The sequence below is a fragment of the Paramormyrops kingsleyae genome, chromosome 17 (genome assembly GCF_048594095.1).
Source record: "Paramormyrops kingsleyae isolate MSU_618 chromosome 17, PKINGS_0.4, whole genome shotgun sequence".
In the NCBI taxonomy this organism is placed as follows: domain Eukaryota; kingdom Metazoa; phylum Chordata; class Actinopteri; order Osteoglossiformes; family Mormyridae; genus Paramormyrops; species Paramormyrops kingsleyae.
In genome coordinates, this window is record NC_132813.1 from 7,104,256 (window position 1) to 7,127,279 (window position 23,024).

Here is a 23,024-nt window from a genome sequence, read left to right on the forward strand (position 1 = left end):
AATGGAATCGCAGGGCACACTGTCACATACGCAATCACTGACGACAGCCTAGAGATATTGATTCACCAATCGCATGTTTTTGGACTGCAGGAGTAAACGGGAGTACCTAAAGGAAGTGAAAGCATGCAAACTCCACATAGACCTGAAAGCAGGAATCAAACCCCCAGCCCTGTAGGTGTGCGAGCAGACTGCTGCCCACTGAGCCACCGTACCGCCCCCGACAATGCTAGGTACAAAATCGTCATCTCGTATACTGTACTATGATTTTTCAAATGCAATTCGTATTCTGGGAATCAGCCACTAGAGGTCTCTCCTGATTTACTAGACGTAACAAGTACCAACCTCAGTTCCCACCAAGTTTAAGAAAATGTAAAAGTAGAGCAATACTTTGAAGCTGGCTTGTACACAGTACAGAATCTATGTAAAATCGGGATATATAAGGACACAATGTATGAATTATCTAATAGGCATTCTATTCTATTCTATTCTAAACTGAATTCCCCAGAGGCACTGAACTACAAATTTATTTCCCCTTACCTCATATTCTTTTAAAAATATGTATATATCAATTGGAAACATATGGTTTTCAGTTTCCTATACATGCCACTTGTTGAATCAGCACTTTAACCAACCACGTAACTGTTGCAGAGGCCAAAATGCCGATGCTATTTCGGTGGCAGACAGGACTTGCTAAGACTCCTTTTGTGAATGACTGCAGGGACCTCGTGACATAAGTAATAAGCGGGGTCACTGTATACACTCACTGAAACTTCACACGTCAATGCGTGCTTGTTATTGACCACTGTTTTGTTTATCGGTTGATTTATTACTGTGCTGGACATGCGAATGTCCTGCACCTGTTCTCCACCGTACCATGTGTGGAGAGAAACAGCTTGTTTCTCACCAGGATTTGTGTGGGAAACACACACTGTAGACTGCTAACCTTGACCACTGTATAAGACTTACGGTCCAGTAATGACTACTGTGCATAATTATGGTCTCCAACAAGCTGGAATGTGACTTCAAAGGAGCATTCTGCTCTTTGGAAGAAGAAGAGCGACCAAAATCTGCAATATCCAAAAAACTTACCTAGACTTGGTGGTACAGTACTTGACCTCATCACAGTGAGAATGCAAAAGAAAGCAAATGTTTTCCTCTGGACTTGCATTGCACCAGGTATAAAAAACATATATATTGCACTGTGTTAGTAGTTACTGAAAATTTAAGATGTACCCTACATATGTTCAGCCGGATCATTGAATCGGAGCATTTTGTTATTGCCTTACTAAACAAGTCGATGTTCAAAGCCGGGGGTGTTTTTAAAAAGTTATATGGGAACCCTTGCGATGGGCGGAGACACTGGACTCAGGCGCGCATTCCTGGACTGATTCGTGGATTAAGTACAGGACCTGTCTTAGCACCTTAGGTTTGACAGACGGAGGCATTTGCTGCGGTGTCAGCCGGAGCATAAATCAATGACCTGAAGGTCCAGTAATATTTTCCCTCAGTTAAAAGACACGTAAGTTTTAATTGTATACCGCCAGCCAAGGCTAATGTTAGACTCGGTAAATAGTTACGTAGGGATACAGCGTTAGCCTTGAGCGTTGCGATTAGCTTGGAAAAGTCCGTAGGAAGACAGTGATTTAATTTTCCGACGTTCCAGCAACCGTCTCCCACATGTCAGAGTTTTCTGCTTTTAGGAATCTTATTTCATTACGTGGGAATGTGTTATCTCATTGTAGCACCATGACAGAAAGGATGTTTTACGGTAGAAGAAAGATTGTAGGTTTGCACCAGTCAGTAAGGGTTTAGATTATAATATAGTTATTCAATATGCTAAAAATAATACTGTAGTAACTCCTCCAACTTGCATTGAGTACTGGGACATTTGAGGAGGAGCAGAGAAATTGTGGCTGACGAATCTCCTTTTTTCGGGGAGAAAAATAAAAGAACATTGAACATTTTGAATTATCACCCCCGCCCCCCCCCCCCCCCGACTAAAATATGGTCACCATAGAGATGCATAAATACATACAAGAAAGCACCTTTAACATTCAAGACAATCCTAAATTGGGTGTCGTCATCGTTCGTCACCCGACCCTGTGATTAACAGATATTATTATGACACGCGCCCTTAATGTTAAAATTTTACCGCTGAGCGCCCTCCTGCTAATCGTATCTCTCCGGTTTTATATACTTTACACTAAAAGAGAAATATTACAGAGGATGAACGCATGTAATCGCAAGCGATTCCGCGCGGAATGATATCCGATGCTGTACAGTCACATCTACCCAGCCTAAGTTTGTAACATTTAAGTAATGTTAAATGCACAGCACAAGAAAGGGTAAGTGTGTAACAGTTCCTTTTAGAAGTTGTTATACATTTGGAAAAAAACATGCATGTTGATTTGTTATTATTGGATCATAATTTTGTTTACTTTGTATGTTATTATATCATCATAACTTTGTTTACTTGGTAAGTCTGCTGTGATGAAGCAGTACTTTAAGTTAACATAAGTACCACCATTCAGACTATGACATTGAGAAAGGGGTCATGTCTCATATTGGCAGGCACAGGGCCGCTGTTCTGACGAGTTGAGCTACTTTGTGTGGCTACCGAAGTGCTAATCGATAGCCGTAATCCTTACCCTAGCCCTAACCCCTAAAACCTAACCCTAATCCCCAGACAGTGGAACTGCACATGCGCAGAAAGGCTCGATAGCAGCTCAACTCGCCATAACGCCGGCGCACCCTACAGGCCACATAGGCGATCGCCGCAGCACGACTGCAATGCAAATACCTTATCTCTATCTTAAAAGAAAACATTTGGGTTTGACGGACTCACCCAGTACTAGTAATGCATGGTTAGCCATAGATTTGTCCGATTTAGCCTCTCGAAGTAGCCTAGCCTGTCTTTGTTATCACTTTGACTTAAATTATTTTGCCTATTATGAGTCCTGTATATCAGAATAAGCGTTGCTAACACGAAGGTTAGTCCCGTCGCTTAGCCGCATCATTATACATAACACGCTACATAATAAGCAATAAGGATTATTTTTTTTTAACGTATTGTAGGCCTATGCTTTGAGTAGGGATGAACGATACTATCTATATAGACAAAAAGAGCGTATTATCCCCCAGTAGAGTATGTCAAATAAGTTGGTGGTATTGCCCTGAGTTGTGCCATTGGACACAAAGCAGTGATGACAAGTGACTTGATTTTGCTGAATACTGCCCATGGCCAGAGTGGCCAGTCAGGAGACCCGGGAGAATTCCCGGTGGGCCTGTTATCTCATGTTTAGAATTCTACAAGGACGCCATAGAATGTTAACCAGAGAGTGTCTGTCTCACACACAACGGACCACGATTGCTCCGCATAGGAAAACAGGCTTAGCCTATACGCGGCTCGCAGGTCCGTCCGATCGCTTGAGCCCAGTGCGCGCTTGCGGAGGTGCCACAAGTGATCGATTTCAATTGCAAATCACTGTTAGTTTCTCAAACGATGGACGGTAGAAATATGCCAGGGGGGTGGAAAAGTCAGAGTGCTCAAACAGTTCATTATGCCAGGCAAATTTGTTTGTTTTTTTTTCTTGAAATATCACTAGGCCTAATAAATTTATTGGGATAATAAAACTTAAACTATGGCATCATTTAGCCTACCAGTGTTCCTCCAGAACAAAGACAAAATGGGCTGGAACTGGGCAGAAAAAACTCCCGGACTGAAATTTGATCACACTCCGGAACTGATACTGTCCCTATGGAATACATAATATTTCCATACAGTGGAATACGGATGTTTTTTCATGACTAGTTCTTGTTTGCTCCTCATTATCACTCATTTTTTGTTGAAGTTCTCACAAACGCGCCACACAGTATGAACCAGTCCTACAGCAAGGATGAAACCCCCCCCCCCCCCCAAAAAAAAATATATGCCTAAGGACACCCCTGTTATATATAACGATTACAAGATGAATCATCAGATTAATCTGTAGATTACTCGATTATTGATATAATCGAATGTCAGCCCAACATGTGGTATAGTCATGACACATACAACTAAAGTAGATTTGGTAACATTTTCTATGAATGGCATGTTTGTAAGAATCCATGAACACATTGATAACATATAATGCATTCATAAAGCATAATAATAGCCATGTTTATTATTATGCATTATGAATGCTTTATGAAGCTGTCATCTATAATGCATTATACATGTAATGCAGTACAGAGCATCCATGATGCTTATACCGACCATTATAATGAATTATGAAGGTACCTATAGTGCATTATAGATGAAAGCTTCACCGACACTTATGAAGTATTATAGTCAACATTATAATGCCATATGACTGTCAATATAAGATGATGTAATGCTTTATTAATTCTTATACTGAGCATTATAATGCATTATGAAGGTATCTATAATGCATTATAAATAATGTGGCTTTGCTATAAAGTCTGTAAAGTTGAGGTATGTTCTATTTTTCACCTTACACGGCATAGGAGACAGTTACCTTGCCACAAATACACTTATGCAGGGCTAGTTTTATGGAGTACAGCGAAACGAACACTGATGGCAGATACGGTGCATTAATCAGATGCACCCCTATTCATTTAATACACTGTTCTTCCTAGTGAAGGACATTATGATACATGGAAAAAAGATGGGGGTTCAGATAGCTACCAAAGGTTTGGTTCAGTTCAGTGGAACTGATATGAATTCATGACCTGAAATCTGATTACGCTAATGCTAATAATACCAATGGAATTAAATGTAGAATATTACTGACTAGGACTACTGGAAGGTCTCAGCTGCTTTGGGCACAGAGGTCCAGCTGTATAAACACTTCATGACACAAGTTCAACATGTGGAGTGTCCCTGGTCAGTCCTTAACGTTCTTGCATGTCCATAACACCCCCCCTCCGTGTCTATAGTGCCGTGCCCAAATGGAGAGAATGTCATCTTTTATCACCCCGTCTAGCTACACGTGTCCTCCCAGTAATTTCATAGTTGGTGATAATTGAAGAGGTCATTGTGAGGTGAGAGGTCATCGATACGATGGCAGCCCTGTTTCATGGTCATTGCAGACGCCATCAGAGTAGCGGTTCCCCGTGTCCTACACGCAGCTGGGAGGACGGTGAAAGTATGACACCAATATGACTCACCCCCACATCAGGGAGCTTGCTCTCCCTCTACAACCTGCCTGGGGGTGGGGGGTGGGGGAGGCGGTGCTGGGCCCAGGGCCCAGACTGTCCTGGGTCCGTGACTCAAGGAGGGAGGGAGATCTTCCTGCCTGACAGGATGGGACTCAGGTCCAAGAGATGACACCATCGTCCTGCCAGAGGACAGAGCTGCGCCTGCCAAGAGAGAGACGGGGGGGGGGGGGGGGGGGGGTGTGATGGGTGGGGGGTGGGGAGGGGGGGCGCGTCGGGTGGTGAAGGCTACGGACGTGTGCCGACAGCTCCTGCATCGATTTACTGCTTTTCGCCCTGACGACTGGCGGTCTCACGGCTGTGCCTTCAAAGCCATACACTCGCTCCCTTCCCCCTGCTCCAGTCTCTGCATCAGCTTAACCGAGACCTGAATCTTCACAGTGAATGAAGAACAGAGTCAACATATTAACAAACGAAGGAAAAACTGCAACACAGGCATAACGTTTAATACAAATTCAGTCTCACAGTAAGAATATGACAGCGTCCCCGGGCTGAGCGTTACAGTCCCCTGGTTTACTTCTGCATTATGTGTTTACTTACTACTGCTCTTCAGATGAGAGGCCTTACTGCCATGCAGCTGAATGCGGTCGGACTCCGCCGAGGGTACAAAAGGCTTTTGGATCAGTTCTGAATAAGATGATTCCCAGAGATGAGCAGATATACTCCAGGTAAGATGTGGCACCTGAATGGAGGCAATCAGCAGATGGTAAATCGTTAAAAAAAAAAACAAAACTGATGTGCATTTGAAAGACCGTTTGAAGATAAATACCATACTCTGGAAATGGCCACAGCAAACTGTTGCCAAAAGAAAGAGTGATCAACTAAAAAAATATATGGAATCTAAGATATATAAATACAAGTCTGCAAAAGCTTTGGCAAACTCTGTGTGGGAGATAATGGTTTATGACCCATGAGCTGAATTATTTTGAAGTGGCTTTGTGGAAAGCAAACCTGTCCACATGGGGATGGTTTTTTGTAACCAGTTTTGCTGATGAGCGAAATGTTGCCCTTTTGTAGTGAATTAAATCCGACAGATGTTTAAATGCAACTTGGGAACAGAGAACCAACTCCCATGTTTGACTGTACATGTTCCTGTTGTTATGGGGGAGTTTTGCAGCAACTTCTAGCTGAGTAGAATGAAAACCTGGTGTGCTGTTACTCTGGTCATGCTTCATTATGGCGGAGGGATTTATACTGAACGTACCTCATACAAGATTCCTTTTAATCTGTGCAAATGTGAACACCAATGTTTGCACTCAAACTCCATTTCATGTCATTTTTGTATTAAATGTAATCTCACAGAGAAAGATATGCAAAAGAAATATATGTGGGTTTTACAATTGTAGTTTTATTCAAGAGGAAATGTGGTGAAGATTGTAGCAGTTAGCTTAGCTGAATAGCCAGCATTGCTATGAAATTCCACAATCCACACATTTACCGTACTTGCATGTCCTATGCAGGGTCAACTGGCACAAGATAGGGTACACACACACACACACACACACACACACACACACACACACACACACACACACACACACAGGTTTCTAATTATATCTTTGTGGGGACTCTCCATTCATTTCTATGGGGAAAACTCTAATCATAACATGACAACCTTAATCCCTACCCAGCCCTGATGTTAACTATAAGTAACCAAACAAAATACAAGACTTGGCATTTTTAGTTTTTTCATTGCAGTGAAATATTTTCATAAATATGTTTTATGTCAGAGTAACTGGTTTTTATCACATTGTGGGGACCATACAATGTAATATATACACTGTATGGACAATAGTATTGGTGCAATACTTGGGGCAAAATGGTATTATTATTTAGGAACAACAGAAACTGCAGAGGTGCATGTTGTGTGAAACGCTCTGTTGACCCAGTATCTGCAGAGTTCCTAACTTCCTCTGGCATTAAGCCCAGCACAAAACTGTGCGCTGGGAGCCTCATGGAATGGATGTCCATGGCTGAGCAGCTGCATGCAAGCCTTACATCACCAAGCGCAATTGCCAAGCATTACATTGGACTCTGGAGCAGTGGAAACGTGTTCTGTGCAGTGACGAATCACGTTTCTCTGTCTGGCAGTCTGATTTGGCAGATGCCAGGAAGATGTTACCCGCCTGACTGCATTGTGCCAACTGTAAAGTTTGGTGGAGGAGGGATAATGGTGTGGGGTTTCTCAGGGGTTGGGCTGGGCTCCTTACTTCCAGTGAAGGAAACTCTTAATGCTTCAGCATATCAAGACATTTTGAACACCTCTATACTTCCAACTTTGTGTGAACAGTTTGGGGCTGGAGCTCTTCTGTTCCAGCATGACTGTGCCTCAGTGCATAAAGCAAGGTCCTTAAAGTCATGGTTGGGTGAGTATGGAAGAACTTGACTTATGCCTATTGATTTTAGAATGGGATGTCATAAAAGTTCCTGTAGGTGTAATGGCCAGGTGTTCCAATACTTGTCTATACAATGTACATAACCCCAACCCCCTCCACACACACACCTACTTACCTACGGATAATTTGGCAACTCCAATACACCTTAGCATGTTTTTGGAGAGGGGAAATTGAGGACAGGACTTGGGGAGAACGTGCAAACTCCACACATGTGGAGCTGGGGGCAGAGACTCAAACCCTCCAGAGGTGTGAGACAAGAGTGATAGCCACTGTGCCACCACACCATCCAGTTCCATAATCATATTTTTGTAGTTTTTACTGCAAAGGTGTTGTTTCTAAAAACGAGTCCATACATCAAGTGACGTTGATGTAAGATTGAAGGGAGTTAAGGTTCCAAAATGGAGCCCACAAATGAAAAGCCTTGAACCCCCACAGCACAACCCAAAGCTGTAGCCCTTCTGTGACCCAACGCCTGTTTCATTTGAATCTGTGCCCATGCTGATGCCAAAATGGCCATCTTTTATTCATGTTTCTGCCCGCTGCTTTTCCTACACCAATCTCCACTCCTCTCCCAAGAGGAAGTGCACGTTCCTTCCTCCCCTCCAAAAGCCATGTGCTCCTGTTTGCCATCGCAGCCTGGAGCAAGTCAGACAGTCAATAAATACAGAAGCTTGGGAACATATAACTTGGTGAAAACATATAGGAAGCACTAGAACAGTTGTAGAATTGTATCAATGAATGCATGTTCTTGGGAGAATAAAGACTTTTTATGTTAGCTATTGACTATATGTATTGGAATCAATTTAATTGATGCCATTACATCATTGACATGGTATAACCACTGAATCATTTAGTTAGTCAGAGCAGTTATGCATTATGGACTGATCCAACGTATTGAAGTTTTTAGCTTAGTGAAAACCAGCAGATGCACATAAAAGTTAAAGTTTCAGTGTGTCATGTTCCAGTGATGCAGTGCAGTTTGTTGTAGTCACCACGTGCCGGATGAGGCTGAGTCACGGCAGGCTGGATGGGACGGGACGTGCACATGCACGCTTGAGGAAGATCTGCTTCCTCACAAAGGTAGGAGCTCACCTCCACGCCAGTGAGCACGTCCAGCTGCCCTTGTCAAATGATACAAATGAAATTAGATGGGAAGATAAGATGCAGAAAGAGGGTCCTAGATGATCATGAGCTTTATGGTCTGGTAGCTTGACCTGTGAGAAGGACAGAAGACTGAGCCTCTGATGTCAGTGATTATCACCTGATGCAAGCCTTGCATAGCAGGTGTCATGTAGAGGATGTCACAGAGTGTCACATAATGGGCGTCACATAGTGAACGTCACATAGTGGGCGTCACATAATGGGTGTCACAGAGTGGGCGTCACATAGTGAATGTCACATAGTGGGCGTTACAGAGTGGGCGTCACATAATGGGCGTCACATAATGGGCGTCACATAATGGCCGTCACATAGTGGGCGTCTCATAGTGGATGTCACATAGCGGATGTCACAATAGAGGATGTCACATAGTAAGTGTCACATAAAGGATGTCACAATAGAGGATGTCACATAGTGTCACATAAAGGATGTCTCATAGTGGGCGTCTCATAGTGGACATCACATAGCGGATGTCACAATAGAGGATGTCACATAGTGTCACATAAAGGATGTCACATGCTGCCTCACTCCCGTACACCCGACTAGGCAGTGTGTTCATTTGGAACATTCTCTCAGAATTGTTCATCCCTTCCTCTCACTGCCACGTCTGTCCAGTAAAACACCCAAGATATTTTCACCTTCCTCCTGACGATTCTCGCTTGTTTCTCTCTGTGCTCAGTAAGAAAATCTAAACCAGTAGGAGAAATGCACAAAAATGGGAAAATCAACTCACTTGTTCATCAAGCCGCACCTCGATATCTACCATACCTGCCACTGGCAGAGGCTTTTGGGTAACAATGTAGTCGTTTTGCAATTTAGCAAAATCAGGTTGCAAATGTAATGCTTACTGATCCCAAACTGCTGAGCAGTGGAATGTCCTTCTGGGTTTTTATTTTGGCTTTGCTGGTTATATGAGCAATTAGGATGAAAGAGGGAACAAAGTGCATTTATACAGCACAAGTGAGTTTGCGCGTCGGGGAAAAAAAAATCCAAGCATGAAATATTTTGAAATTGTCGAACCTTTTAAAAGAAGTTATGCGTGACGATGACTGCTTTGTCGATAACCCGACCAATGGGGAGAGACGGAGCGGGCCTGAGCTCAGAAAACACGCACTAACATGGCGTCTGAGAAGTCAGGACCAGCTAACTGGACCCAGAGTCTCTCTGCTTACTTATTAACCTAATTACCCCTGTGGAAATATGTATCTATAAAATACGGTCCAGACCTCTAATACCAACCGACTAACAACCGCTTATTAGTGGGGCTCTGGCCTGCAGATTCACAAACACTGAGAAAGTGTTGCAGGGCCGGTTGAACCATCCGTTCAAATGGTTATTCTGGGGAGGATGTCACCAGAGTGCACAATAAAGGGTCTGATTTATGCACGGCGACTCGTAATCACCGGTGTCTTGTCATCTGTCAGAAAGTGCGGGCAGAGACGCTTCTAACAACATGCTCGGAGCTCCGTGCGCAGGGCCGTAAATCTGCCAGGAGCCGCCGTAAATCTCGCCGGGGCCGAGCGGGAGCTGTGCGTTCGCCGGGACGCATTACTCAGCGTTGTGGTATGGCCCTCGGAAAATTAAAAAACAAAAAAACAACAAGGGCTTCTTTCCATTATAAATGGGGTGGAAGAAGCTTGAAGCTTGGTGCCATAATTACAGACGCGATGCGTGACTCGAGAGCGCGAACGAGACGCTTCCGACCGGCGACGACGGACGTTTGTTTTCCACTCAATGGAGGAGAACCCAAAGTGGGCTAAGGTTAAAACCAACGTGTTAAAGGCAAACCCCCGTGACCGATATGGGTGGATCTTGAAGGCTTGCATCCCTCTCGGCAAATCCAGTAGCAAGGAACCGCGCAGCTTTTCCCCGACAGCGATTTGCCGACAGCTTGAGCCTCGCTGGATGATGCCGTTAATGATGCGCATTGATAACCATTCCTGCTTCTCTGGGATCGTGCACCTTGAACATTTCCTGCCATAAGAACTGCAGCGATTTTGCTCTGAATCTCATATCCCCTTATTGCCTCTCCTACCTCTTTCCTCAAGCTTAATTTGCCCCTCATCTATATTGCTCTGTCTGAGTGGGGCAATCAGGGCTAAGCGCTGTTCTCACGGTCCTCATTTTGACCCCTGACCTCCTGCCTAGCAGCCCAGGCTGTCTGAACTTTGCCGCTTTACCGCTCTGCCGTACTGTCGTGTTCCGGGTGAAGATGTGAAATTCACCCGATAATAAAGGCCTGAGGCGTGAGAAATCTCCATGAGAGGAGAATTTGAATGAAAACCACATTTAGTTGCCAACGTCACCCACGGTATCTTTCCCCGCATCACTGTCTGCGCTGTAGGACACCGATTTGCCTCTTTCGTCATCGTAGTATTGCATAATCTGCGTTTTCAATGCAAACTTTAGGATCTGACACCAACACATACTCTCAGCAAAGACCTCAGAGCACTCTGGATTGGAGACCCCCGACTGGAGCATCTTCACTAACATTTTTCCTGGAATCCATTATAAATACCAGCCATAAACTGTAACACTGCCAGTGTTATTTTCTGCTGAGCAGCTACTGGCACAGGAGAACAAAAAGCACCTGCAGCCAGCTCCTGGGTTGTAATTTGAGGTTATCGTGCACCATGAACATTACCAGACTCTGATGTACATGTAAACAATGAGCCAAGTGTAAGTGTTAGGGCTGGCTGTGTAAATATCCTCGAATACTGATAAATGCTCGGTATGTCCAACCAATCACTTTCCCTAGATCCACTTTCCTCAAACAAAAAAAAAAAACCACAAAGGAAATGTAAGTACTTGTTAAGAATTTCCGCATAACTTTCCCTGCACAAGTTGAAGACATAAAGGAGCAAAGGAAACCGTGACAGCCCTGAGGTATATAAAGAAAACTGTATGAAATAAATGCATATTCACAGTGGCACACGTATGCAAGCCAGGGACCAGGGTGGGGGTGCAGGATAAGTGTTTTGTTCATGCCCCCCGGCCATGGAATCCCACTCACTCTCTGAGGCTGCCTGTCCCCTGTTCCCACGCCAACAGCTCCCTCCAAGAAACCCTCAATTAACGTACCTGACCATCAAACTCCTGCCACCCCCTTCCCGCACAGAACTCATCTCCTTCCTCCCCAGCCAGTGAAAAGGCCTTTCAGAGGACACCAGCCAGGGGTCTTGGCTGGACCCCGTTGGCCGGACCCACCGATAACCTGGGCCCCGGGAGCCTGGTGAGACTGCGGCACATGGAGGACGTTGGAGGAGGTGGCATCAGGCCTGAAGGTCATGGCTAAACCCTGCAGAACCACAGCCGGTCCCAGCGGTCGTGGCCAACTGCTGGCAGCATCAGAACGCTGCAGATCCCAAAGTGGGGGCTCTTTTAATAGCCTATTAGCCACTCAGTTCTCCCCTTTCGCTCAACGTGACATTTCTAGACTTTAGTCAGTGTGGATTAAAAGAGCCTAAAATGGGTTAAGTGGGCTGAGAGGTCCCAGAAGATGCTGAGCTCTGGAAAGCTCAAGTCATGTTGGAAAATAGTGCAGTTTCCTCCCGGACTCCAACCTGTGATTAGCACGCAAAGGTTTACATTTTTACAGCTAATTTCAAATTACAGAGAGACGCGTGTATCCGTGCGCCAGCAACCTACAAATTACATTCTAAAGGCAGAACAACGGCAAAAATAATAATAATGTGATGTCGTAATGCTCACTTGACCTTTTTTTCCATAAGCATGAAGGTATTTGTCTTTCACTGCCGTGCCAGATTGCAGAAAACACCGTGCCGCAATTCATGACAATCCGGCTCGCAGAAACACGACACCTCTGTTCTGCTGCACGTTAACGGTTGCATTGCCGTGGCGGCGAGGCAGCAGGTGTGGGCGCATATGCACGCCTCGATGTGACCCTGGGCTGGGAATCGCAGGACGATGGCTGCCATCGTGCTGGCTGGGACACAACGGCGAAATGGGGCAGGAAGCACTAGATCCACAGTAATAATCCAGAAGGAAGGGAGATGCATCTGTGGCGTCCCAAGATTCACACTGGAAAGGCCACAGTCCTCCTGCCCTCCGGAAATATCCGGAACTTATATGACAGCAGCAAAACAAGCCATCAGATTACAATCATCTATCAGTTAAACTTCTCCTTATTCTTTTTAAAGCTTCCTAACTTCATTATGTGAAAGAAACACCTAATAATTGCACCCCCACCCCACACTCGACCTCCCTTAGCCACTTGCAATAAATGCAGGGCAGGAAGGAAGCAATGATTTCAACGGCCTATCAATGGTCTGCATAAGGTTCAAACCACTGTCACCCCCTTGGGGCATGATGGGGGCAAGAGAGGGCGCACTGTCCCGTCTCGCCGGTTCGGCTGTAGGGTCCGCTGAAATGCAATCCCCCCCCGTCTCATTGGCTTTGGCCCCCGGTGCAGGGCCATGGGGCCAAGCAGAGCAACACACGGCCCGCGGCTGTTCTGCACCGGCCCCTCGGATTGTGGGTAATTCAGAAATACCTGGAAGCCGTGCCTTTGGTGTCTGGCTGTAAATTTTCCTTTAAAAGTTTCTGAAAGCAGCAATCCCAGATTTAATGACAGCGCCCCAGAAGTAAAAAAGAAAAAAAAAGGAAAAAGAAAAAAAGTCACCAACTTTCCTTTGTGCAGCATTACACCCAAAGTGTTTTTGTGCCAGATTCTGCTTGTTTATGCTTGTTTACCGCTGTTGCCACTGATAAGAAAGCGGGGGGTACAGTCATTCCTCTTCCTGTCGGACCTGTTGTCACCTCACCCATGTGAGCCTTCAAGTTGACAGCAGCAGGTGATTCAGCCATTTTTCACGCGCGGAAAAAAAAAATCGATAAGTTTCACACAAATCGCCAAGCTCTCTGTCGCCCCAACTATTGCATTACTGGCTTTCTACATCTGTTTATGACAAGGGTTGTAAGAGTTGAATTCATTTAAAATAATTGTCAATCTTAATGTCAGTAATGTCCTACTTGTGTAATGTGTGTTATTGCATATTGATTGTATATTGTATATATCGCATATACATTGTACGCGTGTTATTGCTCATTATTCTGTCAATGATAGTTGTTGTTTCTGGGAGGAATGCAAACAAGTGGGGAAGTACGCAAGCAAGTATTTCACTGCTTGTGTACAAGTGACAATAAAGCTTTTGAATCCTTTAAAACTTATTTCTCGTTTTTATTATATTCTTTCAGTGTAAGCCGTTTATCTCTGTTTAGAATTGCGCACATACAATCACATCCACTGCACAGCTGTAATTCAGTGACCAGGGCTCCTCTTACACCTTTTTCTACTCACTGCACTATGTACGGCGTACAGGCAGAACCCAGGTTACGAATGAGACCCCTTCCCTAAGTCTGTCTTTAAGATGAATTTATAGGTCAGACAAAAAAGAATACAATACATACTATAAAATAATAATAACAATAATAATGAGTAATAATGAAAGAATTGAATGTGCTGTACCGACAAACTGCTAAAGCATCACAATGTTGTCACGAGAGTCATAAAGCACTGCATGCATTTGTTATTACGAAGCATTGTGTTTAACCGGAATTTTTAACATGATAAACTTTCTGGCAGCCTGTTAGTAAGTATGAATTGTCTGTAAGTTAGACGTTATTAACCTGGGGCCTGTATCTATGTTCAACTTATTATTGTCTTATGTGTTTGTCCTGTTCCGGGTAAAGCTGCAGGGAAATGCAGTTTTGTCTCACTGTATGTCTGCATATTTTGAAATGGACTGTACAGTTTTTGATTTTACCTATTTGATTGACTCAGTTCAATAACTCTTATTAAGTAGCAGTTTGTTTTGCTTATGTCTCATATTGGGTAGTTCATTGGCTACCTTCAGTTGAGCTACTGTGCATACCCATGTTTTTTTCCAGAAGGATCTAGGCATATGCGCAGTTTGAATCAACAGGCCTTTCAACAATGATATAAAATAAATCACTTTTTGGAACATAATACAGCAAAATAATCATTCAGCTGTTCTGAGGACATTGCTCCAGCCTCATGTTTAAGTGCTGCAAAAAGAGACTAAATCGCGCTTATAAGTAGCTTATATTCAAAAGCAGAGCTAGCTTAATTGGTAAATGATCGTCTGATCGGAATATTAGTAAGGCCCAGGGAAGTAATTTGGTGGACGTGAGAAAGGTAAAAGCGATTGCACAAAAATAAAGAAAAATACACTGGAAAAAAAATGTTAATGCAGGAATTTCAGGGAATGACAGATATGTAGGAGCTAAGGGGCACTTAAGGAGGGAGGCTTGGCTATAGTAAATCACAGCTAGAAAGTGCCCTACTATTTGGCCTATAACATAATCCATTAATTTGGGCGAGCAGTTCCGCTGCCTTCGAGACTGACTTGCAGCGCAATGGGGGGGGGGGGGGGGGCTTGAGCACTGAGGCCAAGTGCTTCAGCCAACAGCGATTACAGGTGATAATTGTAAAATATTTGTGTCCCCCCCAGCTTTGAAGTCCTGGCCGTTGTCTGTTCTTGTCCTGAGGGATGTTCATCCCTGATTTACGGAGCCGGTCCCTGTGCAGACACCAAAATTACACCATCCCTCACCTCACTGCCGCCACAGCAGAGGCGGCCATCATTTCACGGGATACGGCTAATTGTAGCCACGGAGATATCCGTGGCTCAGGTCAGGCGTGATAAGTGTTTTCTCTCTACGGTGAAGGTGTAAGGCGAAATGTATAAATGGCTGGTTATCTGATAGAGCCACAATTTGTCATGAAGGTGCTGGGCCAATTCTTCACGGAACGCCCCAAGACAAACGATAGCATCCGGGGGGAAAAAAGAGGAAGAGAGCTGGAAATGAAAAAAGTAGTTTGGGAAGCTGGGAATATATATTTGCAGGCCTGCTTTTTTATAACCACTGATAAGTTTTGACAGACTTTGGTCACTCACTGTCTTGGCTACGGAAAATGTTGACTGCGATGACACCGTATGGCATAAACCAGGATTAACAGCCCCCCCCCCCCGCTTAAAATACAGAAAATGTTTCTTTTTGTGGTGTAAAATAAAGCCGGCATTTCCTGCTGCATCCTGTGCACATGCTGCAGAGAAAACAGACAGAGCTGACGTCCTGCTCTTTGTAGGAGATTCGGTGTAGGTATCATAAACAGGTAAGATAAAGCATCACAAATAACACCCACTGAAGTTGCGAACGTTTATATTTCCAGCCTGAGCCGGGACCGGCACCCGAGCGCCTCCCTGCAAAAGCCCCACGCCGTTTGCCAGGCCCAAGTCACATTCTTCACACGGCACCTTGTTTTGTTTTTGTTGCAAAGTCTGCAGCCTGACTGAAGCCTGCAGCCAAGGAGCCGCAAGGATCCGGCGAGAGGAGCTGGAGGAGTGGAGGTGGGAGTCGCCCACGTTTGCCCGCAGGGAGCTCGTAAACACCAAACACGCCCCCTTCTCTCTCCTCCTCCCCCCGTCGCAGGTAGCCACGCCACATGGCTCGCCCTTTAAAAAGCCTCATGCCTGCCTGGCTGGAAGGGATGACTCTGCTGACACATAGAGGAGCGAGAGCCCCTGCAAGAAGCGCGGGCGTAAACAGTGCAGCGCGAAGCGCTAACACAGGGAGCTAACGGAGCGCTAACATAGGCAGTTAGCAGAGTGCTGACACAGAACGCCAGCGCAATTAGTTAACAGAGTGCTAATGCGGAGCTGCATGCAGGAAGTGTGAGCGCTAACACGGGGCGTTGACGGAGTGCTAAGACAGGTAGTTAGCAGAGCGCTAACACAGAACGCCAACGCAGGCAGTTAACGGAACGCTAACACGGAGCTGTACACAGGCAACGCAAGCATTTAGCGGGCGCAGCTAAGCGAGTTAGCGGGCGCAGCAAGGGAAGGCTAAGTCACGCACGCGCAGCTAGCAGGACATCATGGCCAGCAGGGCCAGCTTCACCGGGTCTGAGCTCTCCGAAGAGGAGGCTGATGGGAGCCTCGCAGGCATGGACAGTGGCAGCCCTAAGGAGTCCCACGCGGAGAGCGAGGAGAGCCCCAGCGAGCCAGATGAGGCCAAGGCAAGCAGGAAGAGGACGCGACCGGCCCGTTCCAAGGCACGCCGTGTGGCCGCCAACGTGCGTGAGCGCAAGCGCATCCTGGACTACAACCAGGCTTTCAACGCTCTGCGCGTGGCGCTCAAGCACGACCTCGGCGGCAAGCGGCTCTCCAAGATCGCCACGCTGCGCCGCGCCATCAACCGCATCTCTTCGCTCTCTGTCTTCCTGCGTGCCCATCCTGCCGCTGGAGCGTGCGGCCCGTGCGCCCATACCGAGTGCCGCAGCCAGCCGGAGGTGCCCATGCCCAAGCCGGCCGGAGAGAGGAGCTTCCCGGCATCGGTGGACATTTACCCAGCCCGGCAACACCAGCACCAGCCCCAGCACCAGCACCAGGTCCACGGCCACGTTCTGTCCCCGGAGGAGCCGCTTTATATGGATACCTCGGCTTTCCTGGGGCCGCTGTCCCCCCACTTCCCTGACGGCCAGTACTGCGCACCCCATGGACACTACGCCAGCCCCCGGGATGAGCTCCGCGCTCTGCCCTATTACGGCAACACCTGCAACGCCAGCCCAGGCTACCAGTTCGGGAGCAGGGCCACCTGCCACCAGAATCACATGGACAACTTGTCTGACTCTGCGACCTCGTTGCCCTTTCACTGGCAGCTGGGCTGCCTGCAGGGGGCAGGCTACCAGCAGTCTCTGTCCATGCACTGACAGCCAGGGACGGGCTCTGAAGGAGGGACCCCCCCCTGCCATGGGCCCTGAAAGATCACCAGCAAACTCCATCTGTTTCAAATGCGAACTATGCGTCGTCAAAAAAATAAAAACAATAATAAAAAGAATGTCACTAACAAAATGCCAGACGTGTCCGGGACTTGCCGCGATTTCAAAACACCCACTTGAAAACTTTCGCTCTGTTGCAAACGCGCTGATATGGCTGACAATTTTAGTGGAATGAAAATGAGCAGGGACGAGAATTTTAAAAAAAATGCTAAAAATCAATTCAGGTAACATTCAGTCGTTTTGCATGGTCTGTGATGATGATTTCGGAAATGGTCCCCATGAGATAAACTTTAGTGTTTACCGGCATGTGCCGGATTCAGACGATGGGGCAGGTGGTCCAGATGCCGAGAGTGAGGAGGATGTGGTCCCTGCAGTGTTACCTGGAGGGACCCGTTTCCTGTTTACAGAGAGCCACACCAACCTTGTAACTCGCACAAATCCCCAGCAAAGTCACTTGACAGCGTAACAGAATATTTTCATGTGATTTCTATTTTTATATGACTGAAACTTGATTTTAACGTTGATTTTAATTTTAATAAAAATGTGCCAAAAATCAATGTCTCTATTTTCTATTCTTTCGAAAAACTCACACAAATTTAAGTTTGTAACAGTTAAAAAATATAGATGACAATTCAGTGCTGTGTTTATGTCTGTATTCTCTACATATTTAATGCACAAACATTGCAAAAGACACTATTAAAATGACTGCTTGAATTAGATGCATTCATTTTCAGCCAATGTATAAATGTTCATTTGCTTGCTTGAAAAGCTTCGCTGAGGGTCGACAGTTTAAGCAGAAATTATGGGAGATGCTGCCTCAGCTGTCAGGTAGATGATTCCTGAGGTTCTCTGTTTCATGACATTTGGGATGTAGATGCACTCTCTGCATGTTCAGCTACTTCTTGCTACTTCGTTGGAAATGCAGTGCGTCTCCATGCCTAGTCCCATTTAACGCTGGACCATAAACCTGCAGAAAGACGGGTTTTTCTACACTGGTTTCCTCTCAACACACAGTCACAATGTCATAATCCCCCCCCCCCCGTGCTGCACTTATCACAGACAGTATCATTCATCACAGTAAAGGAGCGCCAGTCAACGCAGAATATAATGTGCTGTGAGGAATTGACTGTGATTAGCATGTGGCACTGTGTGACATTTAATGCTTCGAAGAGTGACAGACAGATAGAAGTGAAATGGCTGCTTCTTTGTTTGACAGGATATTTGACTTTATGGGATGTTCTTCTTCTTCTCCTGCATGGCATGTGTAGCTACCAAACACAAGTAGAAGTGGAATAAGGTGGATATTATGGCATTACTTTTCGGTAGTAGTGATAATAATAATAATAATAATAATAATAATAATAATAATAATAATAACAATAATAATGCTTGTCCTATTCGGCGGCTCCAGAGCCTATCCCAGAGGCTACGAGTGCAATGCAGGGAGGACCCCAGGATAGGTAGCTGACCCACCACAGAACACACTCATACACCATTCACTCACACTCACACACCATTCACTCACACTCATACACCATTCACTCACACTCACACACCATTCACACACACTCACACACCATTCACTCAAACTCACACACCATTCACTCACACTCACACACCATTCACGCACACTCACACACCATTCACGCACACTCACACACCATTCACTCACACTCACACACCATTCACACACACTCACACACCATTCACTCACACTCACACACCATTCACTCACACTCACACACCATTCACGCACACTCACACACCATTCACGCACACTCACACACCATTCACTAACACATGCATACCTACTGGCAATTTGGTAACTCCAATTAACCTCAGCATGTCTTTGGACTGTGGCGGGGAAACCGGAGTACCTGGAGGAAACTCCACGACGACACGGGGAGAACATGCAAACTCACGTGGAGCCATGGCAGAGACTCGAACCCTGCTCCCAAAGGTGTGAGACAATAATAATAGTAAGTATTATAATAATAATCCTCATCATTTTCTTCGATCCATCCACCCACCCATCTATCCTGCTGGAGCCTATCCCAAGCAGCAAGCCAGTGCCCCCCCCCGCCCCCCCGTGCGGGATACCAGTCCACACACACCGTCTTTGTTCTGGATGGGGCACCCAGTTCACCCGTAAGAATCCCACTCAACATGGAACATGCAGAACATGCAAACTCCATGCAAGCACATGCCAGCGGCAACATTCATACCTCCAACCCTGCAGGTCTAAAACCACAGTGATGCCCAAAGAGCCCCCGCACCCTCTTATTGGCCTAAATGAGACACAAATAACCCATTTGTTTGATTCTTGCAATAAGCTCAATTAAAAACATAAATCAAATATACAGTAATTGTTTCATTTGTATTGTTGGTATAAACATCAGTCTCAGCAATTAAAGTGAAGCCATTTGTTAAGACAAGAACATTGTTTTGGATAATTTGTTATTGGAAATGGATGGATGCAGTTATTACATTATTACAAAATGAAATAAAAATGTGTTTGGATCACAATCACAATAGCCTGAAAACTGCCCCCCCCCAGCCAACCGCCATGCCTGCCCCCTTTTCCCTCCACTTAGGCTACGTTCACACTGCAGGCCTTAATGCTCAATTCTGATTTTCCGCTCAGATCTGATTTTTTGTTTGCCTGTTCACATTCGAAAACTGGCCGGTTACGATATGAACCTTCCAGTTTTGCCAGAACAGATTTATCTCCCCAAATACTTATTAAATCCAGCTTCTCCCTGTCCCTCCACTGGCCAGCTTCTGTGCTCTCCTCCATGTTTGGCACTCTGACGGGGACATATGGTGACTTCCGCCTGCGCAGAATCGTGACAAACGTCGATCGAGAGTGACGTAAAAGTTGCGTGAATTCCGATTTCGCTGTTCGGACTGAGGTCACATTGCAAAAAATCAGACCTGTATCCGATTTGGGCCACTTCAGTATTTGGTCATAAATCGGATACAGGTCTGATTTTTTGCAATGTGACCTCAGTCATTGCAAAAATCAGATTCCATGTGACTTGTGCCGTTCACATTGTCATGAAAAATGCGATCTGAGTCAAATATGAGCAAAAAAAAATCGGATTTGGGCCACATTCGTCCTGCAGTGTGAACGTAGCCTCTGTGCCAGCTTCCCACCCAGATCATGTGGTCACAGTGCCGGCAAAGTTCTCAGAATGACCAGAGTAGTAGACGAGAGTCTTCGCCAAAACTCTCAAAGGTATCATCAAGCCATTCAGGAGGGTGGCTGATCAGAGAGGCTTGTCGCTGACACAGACCATGACGCGCTAACACAGCAAATGCAAGCACTTTTCAGGACCACGACTGTCAAACTAGCTTTAGAGTGACTTGCGGAACCCGCTGTTTCACAACAGGGCCGGACTGCTTCCTCGAGAGATCGATGTAGTGTATAAACAGGAGCGAACACAGGCTAGGGAAGGATTCACCTGGGATTCTCTCAAACACCTGGGTCCTCGGGTGAGGCTTTGGGGAACTTTTGGCTTTTCCGATGCAGGCAGAGCGAGACTGGATCCAGCAGGAGCCCCAGAAATCCCCAGAACCTCGTTTGATCACAGCGGAGGTCTCCCTGGGGGTGCCCCCGGACGCGTCCGCTGTTGAAAGGCACTGGCGTGAGGTAGTGTCGGGGGGGGGGGGGGTTGCTAGGTAAAGCAGCAGGGCCGTCAGCTGCCAATAACAGAGTGGAAAATGGGGAGGAGGAGGAGGCGTGGTTGTTGCTCTCCTCGTCTCAGCTTCCGTCTCCCAGGGCTGTGACTCATCTCACCCTCTTGACTCACCAGCGCTGCCCTAACCCCAGGAATGACTGACGGACGGACGTGGAGTCTTGCCAGTCTGAGTCTTTTACCATACAATAAAAACTTTAACATGCATGACGCCATGTCTGTCTGTCGTGGGTAAAACACTCCCGCACTCCGATTTGACCCTCAGTGGGAACATTTCGCATCTGTAACTGTCAGTTGAGAAACAGGGTGTCTGGACAACGCTAAATTCAGTAAGCAACTGCATTGTGCGAGACGTGCATTGATGTGCTAATATAGGAAAGCACTTTCAACTCATGACAACATTGTAGTTAATGTAGTAATATTACGATAACGTTTGTTAAATCAGAATAATCTATTTTCATTTTGATGAGCTCCACATTGTGAAACAGGACAGCAGACAAATTATATGTACTGCAAAAATAGGCCTACCAAAAGTATATCAGATAACAACTTAGCCTTTTCATCTTATTGTATAGTACAGTACAATAAAGTGTAGTGTAGTGCAGTGCAGTACAGTACAGTGCAGCATAGCATAGCATAGCATAGTACAGCACAGTATAGTAGAGTAGAGTAGCGTATAGTATAGTATGTTTGGCCAGAGTGTTTTTACAACATATTAGAACATAGAATTTACTAATATTTTATATTATATTAAAACTGTTCGCCACACTTTCCATAGGGATTTTCACCATCCTCTTGGGGTGGGGGAGTGGGGGGGACAGTTCTGTACTTGTACCCAAAGTGGGGAGCAGTTGGTACAGAATGGCTGGACTTTGACTGACAACCCAATCAGCCGTGCTCTTACCAGAACTTTCACATCGCTTATTAACCTTCCCATAGGCTACACTGCTGCATCCTACATTTGGAATTTGCTTTTTTTTTTTTTTTTTGGGAAATTCAGATATCGAATACAGCTACCAGTGTCACCCTGCTCTGGCTGCAGGACACCGGTCGAGTGACAGTGTGGTTTCTGTAGGTCAAACTGTACACTACATGTCAACAGAAGAAAAAAAATTACATCTTGATTGAAGGGAACACTGGTGCCAAGTAACCCGTCAAAGACAAAGGCGGAGTCACGGGTGAGTCACCTGACACGTCCCACAGCCCCGGCTGCCGCGGTGATGGGCTCATTTGGAAGTTCACAGCAGTTAAAAGGAGTGATGCACAAGAAAAATGCTATAACATGATGACAAATCTGAGGTCAAAACAACTCCTGTATTGTGTGTGTTGAACCCAGAATAACCTGAGGCACGGAAATGTAAATTTCTTTGCTTTGTGATGTTGAATAAACAAACGAATAAATACCAGACAGACCTTTTCATGAGACATGATGTCATCATTAGACGTGACCAAATTGACCTTTGACCCTGATTAAGACATTAAGTGAGAACTAACCTAGAGGTAACTAAGGGAGGCAGTACTTTGACAAATGTTTTAAACAATTTTATGTGTTGCCTCATTGACAAATTTATTCCAAATACACTTATCTTTACCCATATAAAAAGATGGACATTTTAATGGGTGATGTACTGAACAAAATTTTTGGTTATTCATCATTCCGTGATTCTCATGAATGTTCAAAAGCTACTGCAAGAAGTGGGATATCTCATACAATAAACAGACTCATAAATG

The 23,024-nt window shown here is 45.5% G+C and overlaps 1 protein-coding gene and 1 long non-coding RNA gene across 2 annotated transcripts; both read left to right on the forward strand.

Annotated features, from left to right (window-relative positions):
• Window positions 1–5,841: 5,841 nt before the first annotated feature.
• On the forward strand, window positions 5,842–9,374 carry LOC140579129 (uncharacterized). The gene is made up of 3 exons (XR_011983322.1): window positions 5,842–5,885; window positions 7,508–7,583; window positions 8,602–9,374. It is a non-coding gene; the product is annotated as an uncharacterized lncRNA (long non-coding RNA).
• Window positions 9,375–16,276: 6,902 nt separating this feature from the next.
• LOC111856405 (class A basic helix-loop-helix protein 9) lies at window positions 16,277–18,148 on the forward strand. Its single transcript, XM_023836339.2, has one exon. The coding sequence runs from the start codon at window positions 16,693–16,695 to the stop codon at window positions 17,524–17,526; it is 834 nt and encodes a 277-aa protein (XP_023692107.1). The 5' UTR covers window positions 16,277–16,692; the 3' UTR covers window positions 17,527–18,148.
• Window positions 18,149–23,024: the final 4,876 nt, after the last annotated feature.